Below are 10,740 nucleotides of genomic sequence, written 5' to 3'. Positions count from 1 at the left end.
CAACAGTTTCACAATACGTCCTAATACACAAGGTGCAAACTGCTGCACTGAGATTCGAAGATTTGCATTATATTAGACCCGTAAAGCTAACTATCGCTCGAGCACGCTAGACTAACGACTTTTGATTATTAAACGTTGTGAATATTGATTGTGAAATGTTATGAATTGAATATTAATGAGATGAGATGCAGATAAGGTAAGTTGGATATAGAAAAACATACAAATTAAAAAAAACTTCACGTACCAGACTTATTATGCAATTAAATACGTTCTCAGTATAAATAATTAAGAAACATTAAAAATTGTTTTTCAATATGAAAAGCACTAAAGCTCGCGCCAGCTTCTTAAAATCCGTACAAATTCTAATTATTTTTACATCAGTTTTACATAAAATATTTGTCCGAAAAAAAAGAAAGCTTTCCAACTACGTTTGAAACTAGACGTTAAAAATGTTAAAAACTGTGATACTACTACAATCGTCTACGCAAAGTAAACCGTAACTCGTGTCGTGTTTCGTTCAAAAACAAGTTTCACAATTAAATATTTACACGAAAACTTCTGTACACGATATGTTTGCAGTTTGTACAAACTTCTTTGTTCACGAACACGTGTAGAAGTCAGAATATTCACATTTTAGGTAGAAAAAAAAAACCCTATGACATATGTTTCGAAGAAATTAATTGCCAAGTTTTAAGTTGAATACGAGACACATTTTTTGTCGTGTAATTTAATGAAGTCATCTGAGTCTAGACTAGGCACGCAATAAACGTATAATAAAGATTAAATATAACATCAATTTCTATTAAAAATATAAGTAGTAAATTTTATTCTTTATGCAGAGTCATTTAAAAATATGAAATAAAACAACAGTATATAACTAAATATCTTTATTTTGAACTAATATTTAAAATATAACTTAGAAAATATGATAAATACGTTATAACACAATATTTCGATTTGAAATTCAAAATAGAATATAAATAATCTTCCTTCTCAATTTATCCAACTTTAGTCTATGATGAAACTATAATTTATATAAATTAATTAATATACCTACTGATTGTACAGTGTTTTGAAATCTTGGTTTTCTTTTAATACATTATTCAGTTCGTACACAGTTTGCGCTTACGCCTACGCGATTTATTTGGGCTTTGGATCATTTCTGTAAATGAAAATTGAAGTTATTAGCAAATCAAGTAGATACAATTTCAATTCGTCATTAGAACTATATGTTAGTAGGTTACGTTGAAAAAATATTTACTAAAAGTCTGTGATACATGTACCAATGTAAGGGAAAATAGGTAAGTACTAACAATTTACTACAACTGTATTTTACAAATGTTTCACAACATTTATTGATGCAAGTTTGGACCAAACACAATTAAATCAGTTTAAAGCATTAAGTAGCCACAACAGTTAATGGCGGACGTGTGTCCAACCTTAAAAAGGATTTAGAAGCGGGTTCATGTATAATAGAAATAGGTCTCTCTCACATCGAATGCGATTACATTAAGTTCTATTTCTATATGGTTGAACGAGCTTAGGAAACATAGCGGTCAGCACTGACCATGATTTCTCGCATTATAGTTACTAGTGGAGTAAGCAGTTTGCTGGTCTTTTAAGGATATTTAAGCTCATTTCTTGAAAGCCCTTATGACCTCATTGTTCTACTAATATCTCTACTAGGGTAATAATACTACCATAAAATAATTTTTTAGAGTATAGGGAGAAACTTACACAAGTCCTTTGTAAACTTCCTCAACCGATTTAACTTTGATTTCTGGCGGTTTTGGGTATGGATAAAAAGCCGGCAAAGGAGAGTAATAGTGCAAATCATATATATGATCATCTAAGAATGCCTTGAAGTCATTCGGCTTCGGATGTACCGTTGCAATTCCTATAATATGAACGAGAGCTTTAACATTTTGATAGCGTAATTAATAAGACGGATTGGCTGCATTAAATTATAAGGTTTTTGTTTGTAAACTTATGTAGATATGAGCTGCACTCTTATTTGATGATTTTTTACCAAATAAATTAAATTAAATATTGAAATATTGGAAAATTTACATCGATTTACTCATATCGAAATTTCGTAAGAATCTATTTTATACAACAAAAGCCTTATACAAACATATTCCAACCAAATTTATTAGCCATTGATACAATGCCAAGCTTGTTATAAGAAAATATAAGCTGACAAATTCACCTTTTTGATACGCCAAGTTGCAAATCTCCAGTGCTATGCTGTATGAAACTTTTCTGATATCTGCAAGAGGTGGGTAAATACGGCCGATCCCCAAGTCTGATTCGCTGACAAAATTGGCTAGCGTCTGATGGAAAAATATACATTCATCACACTATTTTTGTAAACATTTAATAAAATCTCTTACACCACATAAACTGGCAGTATTTTCTTTTATAAATGGTAATTTTAAAGTTATTTGTTATAAATTTTATAATAACAAATCTTTGAATGTAATGAAAACTAAGCTGTTCTACCGATATAAATTATTATTTTAATAAATGCAATGTTACGCAGCTAGTAGATAACAAATTCGAGACAAATAAGTTACAAAAACTTACTCGAGCTGCGCTTAAGAACATATATTCGGGAATAATTCGTGCACGAACTGCTATAATACCCAACGCGAGTCCGGGGAAAATGTACGAATTATTGCCTTGTCCCGTATGATATTCTTTATCCTTAAATTTCACAGGTGGAAACGGTGACCCGGACGCGTAAATACATGTGCCCTGAGAGAAGATAATTAAATTATTAAGTGTATGTATGAAGTGCTGGGTTCGACCCCCCCTTAAAAAGATAGTAGGGCAAAAACATGCCCATAAAAAACGATACCTAGTAAAACGAAATAGATGTGTTGATGCTTTTCTATATGCAAGGATAATATGCTGGAATAAGATACTTGTTTTATTTCATAAGTTTAAAGGAACAGGTATCAGGTAATTTTGTTATTAACAGAAGTTTAGGAAAACTGCTCTACCGCTCTAGGCAATAAGTCAACAGATGCGTTGTAACTTTTCAGAATATTTAATGCTGCGTAGTACAATGATTGTTCCTACAATATTATGTCAGCTCTTTGTCGCGAGTAGATAAATATTATTAAGTAACACAGATTTCTAAATAGTTCCTAGTACAACCTTTGTGACAACAATGCCTCTGCGTTTGTCACTGATATTCTTGGTACAAATTTATGGTATTTGAGCAAATTATTTAGTTTATTACTATTATTTAATGTTTATTTGTATAACGTGTTATTTAATGTAAACTTAAATAATAGTTGAGTAAATATCAAATTTTAGCTAAATAACATGTATTACCTCAGCTCAGTCACTGTTAATGCAACTACCTACGCAATGGGATTTACGCGTACCGCGAACAAATTACGATTTGATAAACATGTTAATCATATTCAACGTATTTCCTAGTAAAATCTAATATGCGTTTAACAAAATCTCGCATATTCAGAGATGGTTCTAAATTTATTTGATGTATGTATTTATTGATAGGTTTTGCAATGATAGGTACATGTAGTATATACTGTACTGTGCCCCGCGGTTTTACCCGCATTTCTCCGCTCCTATTGGTCTTAGCGTGATGATATATAGCTTATAGCCCGCCAGATAAATGGGCTATATACCACTGAAAGAATTTTTCAAATCGGACCAGCAGTTCCTGAGATTGGTGCATTCAAACAAACAAACAAACTTTTCAGCTTTCTAATATTACCATAGACTTGTATTAAATAACATTAACATATTATTGTATGTGAGCAGTCAAATTACTTAATGGTAATGTGAGTTGGTAATATGTGTTCTTAAAATGAGCTATACATGCTTTTGCAATTTCATTTGATGGTTATTTGCAGATGTTTAATGGTTTCCACAGTTCTGAGAGCTAAATAAGCAAAAGGAGGGTCGATAAAGAACATGTGGAAGAGATGAGACCGCAATTAACATAATTAGAATAAGACTGAGTGAGAATATTAAGCAAAGGCAGTATATAGCAATAACATAAAGTGCGGCATCGCCCGCGCAGGCAAAGAGAAACCCGCATAGTTCCTGTTCCCGTGGGATTTCCGGAATAAAACCTATCCTATGTCCCGGGGTAAAAAGTAGCCTATGTCCTTTCTCGGGTATCAAACTATCTCTATACCAAATTTCATGCAAATTGGTTCAGTAGTTAAGGCGTGATTGAGTAACAGACAGACAGACAGAGTTACTTTCGCATTTATAATATTAGTATGGATTATACAGAGCGAAATTTGTGACTTTGTTTGTAAGAAGTAATCCTTGAAACTATTGATCCAAATAACAAATTTTGCAAAAATTTTTATAAGTAGAGACTACATTAATATTGCAGGTGTTCTAAAAGGGGTGATACATTGCAAAATATGTTATACTAGATTTCCGCCCGTGGCTTCGCCCGCGTTTGCAAAGGAAAACCCGCAAAGTTCCCGTTCCCGTGGGATTTCCGGGATAAAAACTATCCTATGTGTTAATCCAAGTTACCCTCTATATGTGTCCTAAATTTCATTGTAATCGGTTCAGTAGTTTTTACGTGAAAGAGTAACAAACATCCATACATCCATACAAACTTTCGCATTTATGATATTAGTAGGATTCTACTACAATAAACAACTTAAGAAACAGTTCAATATTCAATAATGTCTGTGTTATTACATTTGTATGGTTATAAGCTTCCTGGGGCGTACATTCTGCCTTACTGGTAGGATTCGAAAGTGCAAATATTACAGGTCTTTCAGCATTCTGGGCCATCTGCTTGAGGATTTTCTCATTAAATGCACCTCTTACTGTTGAACATCCTGGGAAATAAATAATTTTCTATTGCAAGAACTCCATTAAAAAGCTCTACATTTTCAATTTGCCTAGTCTTAAACCAAAAAATGAAAAAAAATCCTGTATTTACTTAAATCCTGTAAAGTGCCGGCAAAGAAGACAATAGTAAAGTGCTATAAAGAATGTAATAATCGCTAGTTCGCTATACTAAAAAAACCTCCTAACTACTATAGATTTTTCCTATAGATTGCATATATTATATATGCAATCTATAGGAAAATCTGCTGAACATAATAACTGACACTTTAACAATAAATCTCACCAATGAGGCACGTCGGTTTCAACGTCTGCACGCATTGCTCGAAGTCCTTCGATGGCTCCACGTCTTTGCTAAAGTGCTTGCAATGTTCCGGGATAACGCCTTGCCGCTTGTTGCTAAGGAGACCCTCGATGTCGAACATGTAGACGCGATTGCGGGCGTCGTTCTCTGACAACCCTTGTTCTACCATGGCTGCTACGGTTAAATTGGCTATGCCAGTTGCGGCCTGGAGAATGAATGAAGAATCCTTAGGCTTATGACTAAGTTATGTAACAGGAAATGTACAAACAGGATGTAATAGGTACGTCTTAATTAAATTCCATGTTCAAGATGTGCACATATTATGTAATTCATAAATTTTACGATTTATTATCTACATTGAAAATTGATATGGAGAGCAATATATAATTAGTGTGTTAAGTTTTTTTAAATACGACAGACAAAGGTGGAACGAATTTAAATTAAAATACTTATATCATGTGTGTAATTAGATACAGGTTATTTTAGTCCTGACAAATTTTCCCATACGTTAATATATAGTTTCTCGTCTATAGTCTATAGTTACTCGTCAGAATAATTGTAATTCAAATAGACCAATTATAAATTGACTATTGAGACTAACTACGATGAACTCGTTATAATCAAGTCAAATGCTATTCGACTGTATTCCTAACACTGCTATAATATATAGTATAATATTAATGGACTAATAACAATGGCATAAGCATTAGTTTAGAACATATTAGGCACTAATCAGCTCGTGTGTATAATCACTACGGATACCAGAACCCGAGCTCTGTGGAGCACAATTAAATAATTACGATAGCTATTCGAGAATTCAATTAGCACACTAAAGGTATGAAGTTTTATGTTTAAAGCAATAAACGTTATTGAAACGATTGTAGACTCAGTGCTTATTTTTCATTAGATATAACCGTTGCTTATTCAAATAAAGAGCAGACATTCGGTCATTGAACTTCTGAAATATTTTTCTTTACGAAAATTAACGAGGTACTTAAATAAAAAATAAAATTAACATTGAATATCACTAAAATTATCGAAACAAAATCCCTAATCAAAACGAAACATAAGTAGGCAATAAAGTAGCTACAGATAATATCTGTATCTGTATTATGACTACAGATAATGTCTATATCTGTATTATATTACAATATTAATATTATATTAATATTGTAATATATATTACAATATTAATATTATATTAATATTGTAATATAATATTATTATATTACAATTTACAGATGAATTTTCACTAGCAAGTCACTATTGACTTGCTAGTGCAAAGACTAATACCACATAATACGCTATAGGTTTACTCACAGAACCAGCGCCTAAGAACATGAACGTGTATTCAGCTAGCTTTTTCTTAGTGATCCTCTCTGTTGTCATCAAGCCGGCGACAGCAACACTCGCAGTGCCTTGTATGTCGTCATTGAACGTACAATATACATCCCGGTACTTGTTTAAGAGTCGTGTTGCGTTGCCTAAAGCGAAATCTTCGAACTAAAACCAAGAATATAACGTGAGCTGTCCATTGGCTTAGAATTTCGTTTTATAAAGCTAGAAGTCTTTGATTAAAGACTGAAATAACTGTTTAATATGTGTTATTATTACATATGTAGAGCAGCAATCTAAAACTATCATAAAAACTTATTACATTGGGTGGAAAATAATTTTACTTGTAAAAGAATGTTAGCGCCATATCTCTTGATGCAGGCCTCCATGAATTCAGCCACAAATTCATCATAATCCTTTCCACGTACTCTTTTTTGCCGCAGCCCAATGTATAGGGGATCCTCTAAAAGTTCCTAAAAGTTATTCAGAAACGACATTTACTATTTCTGTATGAAATTAGTTATCATTTTAGAAAAACGTGAGTCAGAGAAATGAAAACATCTTATGTGTGTAATGCATATGGCATTAGCCATTAAGTAGGTACAATAAGACCCTGATATTCAGACAAAATCCCCGTATACTTACTGAGGCTACATTAAGGACTATAAACTGGAAGTTAATTATCATACCTACGTCTGAAATCATACATGAAAGCAACACAAATACAATTTTGTTGAAAACGAAATAACTCAGTAGAGCAGAACCCAAGTAACTTTGTTTGAAAATATTACGTTGCCTTTTTTCATGTCACGATCGTAACCTACACTCACAAATTAAACTTTATAAATCGCTCGCTGTAGACCACAAAAACTGCCGCCTCGTGATATCGTATTATCATAAATTGTAACCGCAACGAGCGTGGAAAAAGTCCCAAAGTCTAGACCACAGTTTGTCAACTAATCGAGTTTTTGTCGGCGAATAGCACCGTGAATGGGCTCGTTTGCTCGGATAACGAAGCCGTAGTAGACATATTTTTGGGAGTAGTACTTTTAATACTAACTAGTAACTACTAATGAATACAGAGAACGGAATGTTTCTTTTCTATTTTATACCTTAATTTATAGCACTAAATATGCACATAAAAATCTCATGTCTGTTGCTATATTTATAATAAGATCATCTGTGTACTTACAGGCTACATGTTATAAAGACCAGTATAAAAATATGAGTTAATAAACTTCTCCAAAAGATAAATCTATATAGTCTATGATACGTTTTAATATTCAATCTGAATAACACTTAAAACTTCTTTAAGTCAGTAAAATAAATTCATAACAATTAGATAATAAAATTTATACGTTTGCGTAACTTATTTCGTTTTATATATCCCGGTCCATGATGGAATTCCTTCGTCTCTTTCGGGCGATTTAAATGCATGAAGGCGCCCGCGTATACTTCGCTATCTAGCTTAATTTCAAATTCGTACATTTAAAATCTTGCTATTTTATTATATTATGCAAAATAATTATCATAATGGTTTATTAAACCAATCGGAGTAGGTATAACGGTAGTAATGTATAATTTATGATTTATTTTATATCTGCTTTAGGTGCTTGCTCGGCCGTGCACGTAAACGCGTTTTTTTTAATTTTCAATATTTTTAAAACTTATTAGCCACGCATATCCGTCTGCTCATAAACAGAATATTTTTACTCGCAACATTTTTCATAGCTGCTTTTCTCCTTTCGGTCGAAGTCTTTTCTTACATATGAACTTTCCTGAATATATTATATATAACATAATAAAATACCTGATTGTCAGTGCCCACATCCAGGGTTACTGGCAGACATTGGTGTGGTTTTATCCCAGCTAGAGCGGTATACAGCGCCAGTTTACCAATTGGTATACCCATACCATAAGCACCCAAATCCCCGAGACCAAGGATCCTTTCGCCATCCGTGAAAACTATAGCTCGTATGTCATGTTCTGGCCTACGATTATAATTATTAATGAAGACAACATACCTACTATCTGTTAGTATCAAATTACTATCAAACTTTCTCGCATAGATGTAAATAAAAATGGAAGTATCAATAATCTTCGTTTGTAGAAAAATAGAGCAGAAAAATAAATAACATTAGATCAGACTCTAACTACGAATCTGTTAAAACTTATGGGCAACCTTTTTTGGAAAATAATATAAAATTTATACAATAACATTTTTGTCACAGGTTCTGTAAAAGTTCACTTTGCAAATCTCACAAAAATAGTACTATATTCTGTTATACAGTCAATTTCCCTTACCAATTTTTTAAAATGTTCAACACGTGGCCCTTGTCGTTTATAGTTATGAAGAGTCCTCTAGCCCTCTTGTAAACTAGACCGAACTTTTGGCACGCCAAGCCGACGGTCGGAGTGTACACGATCGGCAAATATTTTTCAACGTCAGTCGATATAAGGCTGAAGAATAATTTCTCATTTGTGTCCTAAAGAAATATATCTATGAATATCGGGCGTACTCCCAAAAAACTTTTTCTTAACTTGGCACAGTGGACTAAGAATTTAATTTTGTAAAAAATTGAATTAGTAATGACTCTACATGTAAATCAAGTATGTCCCTACCTAACCCTAGTGTTCATGTAAGAAGTAACAATATTTTTGAGTATTTGTAGAAAAAAACGATAGGTACCTATGCTATCCTCTATTGCGACATTTATTGAAAATATCATAAGGTTATGATGAAATCAATAAAATATTAGGTAATTTGATAACGTGATACTATCACAATTTAATTACTTACATGCAGCTCCACCAAGTACAAGTATTTATTCAGATCGTTCTTGTATCTATCCAAAGAGACGCGGCAAATATTTAACTGTTCTTGTTGCGTTTTGTAAAGTGGAGCTAATAATCCAATAATGCCAAGTGCCTGTCGTTCTTGTAAAGTGAAGGCGAGGCCCTTTAACATTGTTAGAATTACTTAAAATGGTTACATTTCTTTTGGAAGACTATGGAGGATTTGTTGCATCAAATGAATATAATTGAACTAGTTAATGCAGAGTAGATATCAAGAAAATATATCTAATTTAAATTCACGCTTATCAAATTTAAAACAATCTATAATATGTACCTATTTGGAAAATTGACAATTTAGTGTGTGTGCTCCTTTGTTCATTAATTGTAGGTAATCATATTCTTAAAAAAATGTAGAGTACCTAGATAAAGGAAAATTCACACGCATCTCAGTTTCACTATTTACATTTTAAGTTTACATCCACTTTACAAAAGTTATGATAAATTAGTTAAAGCTCTAAATTAAAAAGCTTCATTTTCTCACACAAGACCATCGTAATTAACCAAGCGCTGACGTTGCAATCGCGTAGAGCGCTCTAATAAAATAAGACAGTCAATAGTTTGAGTCAATAGTAACCTTATTGAGTCTCGGGTCCCGCAAATGATCAATTCCTCTCACCATGTTAGGGCAAATGGATACCTCTTCAAAATAACGAGTTTGTATGAAATCGGCACATTGGAATTTCGTCAGTAGAGACGCGATTGTTTTGTTTCGTTCTGTGCGGTTCAATGAACTGGAAAACGTCTTGTTGGTTGGTTGTTAATAATTCGTACTACTTATTAAATATATATGTGTATCTTTGTTTTATTTTAACTTTAAATAACTCATTTGAATTGTCATAAAGTTAACAAGTGTTTATGAAGAGGTCGTCTAATCAACCACTGCTTAATTACCTAAGAAAAGTTATTAAGTTAAAGGCGAAATAATACTGTATTAGAAAGCAGTATTTTTTTCTAAACAAATACCAATACATATCCTTTCCTAGACAATTTGTTAAAAAATGTTCAGCGGGTAAAATAATTACAGTCCAAGAATTGTCTTTACTCTATCTGTTGTAATGATTTTGTGACGAAACGTTTCAAACCTAAAAAAAATCTGCTACGATCTCCTAAAGTGCCTATTTAAAAAAAACGACAAATTGTGCAGATATTATAATGGTGATATACTCACAATATATACCGTTTCAAAATCATGTTAAAATAAATAATAAATAAAGCACAACTCAAAATAGCTATACGACAAAGAACGACATTGATGCGTGAAGGTTTCCTCTTTTCTGTCACAATAGAACGAAATAAAAAGTATTCACGTAAATTATAAATTAAAATGAATATAGCCTTTTTTTCTAAATCAGTGGGGAGATACAAGAAAGATACTGACCACCTCAAAG

General features: G+C 32.5%; 1 protein-coding gene across 1 annotated transcript; it reads right to left on the bottom strand.

Moving 5' to 3' along the window:
- Nucleotides 1-1,053: 1,053 nt before the first annotated feature.
- Nucleotides 1,054-10,543, bottom strand: LOC123695209 (NADP-dependent malic enzyme-like). Its single transcript, XM_045640977.1, has 13 exons — nt 10,521-10,543; nt 9,927-10,083; nt 9,297-9,455; nt 8,801-8,982; nt 8,307-8,487; nt 6,841-6,969; nt 6,482-6,664; nt 5,144-5,366; nt 4,705-4,847; nt 2,587-2,757; nt 2,210-2,333; nt 1,738-1,897; nt 1,054-1,162 (listed from the first exon to the last, which is right to left on the bottom strand). Exons 1-13 carry the CDS (start codon nt 10,541-10,543, stop codon nt 1,141-1,143), a joined length of 1,857 nt encoding a protein of 618 aa, XP_045496933.1. The 3' UTR covers nt 1,054-1,140.
- Nucleotides 10,544-10,740: the final 197 nt, after the last annotated feature.

Source organism: Colias croceus, chromosome 10 (assembly GCF_905220415.1).
Source record: "Colias croceus chromosome 10, ilColCroc2.1".
In the NCBI taxonomy this organism is placed as follows: Eukaryota; Metazoa; Arthropoda; class Insecta; order Lepidoptera; family Pieridae; genus Colias; species Colias croceus.
This window is presented reverse-complemented; position numbering and strand designations above follow the sequence as displayed.

Bases quoted from the DNA above. Each gene is read 5' to 3' on its own strand.
- LOC123695209 (XM_045640977.1), bottom strand. From the start codon at position 10,543: ATGATTTTGAAACGGTATATATT. The intron at 8,983-9,296 runs GTAAGTAATTAA...ATATTTCTTTAG, and splicing joins TGTACTTGGTGGAGCTGCAT to GACACAAATGAGAAATTATT. The intron at 6,665-6,840 runs GTAAAATTATTT...TCTTGGTTTTAG, and splicing joins GCGCTAACATTCTTTTACAA to TTCGAAGATTTCGCTTTAGG.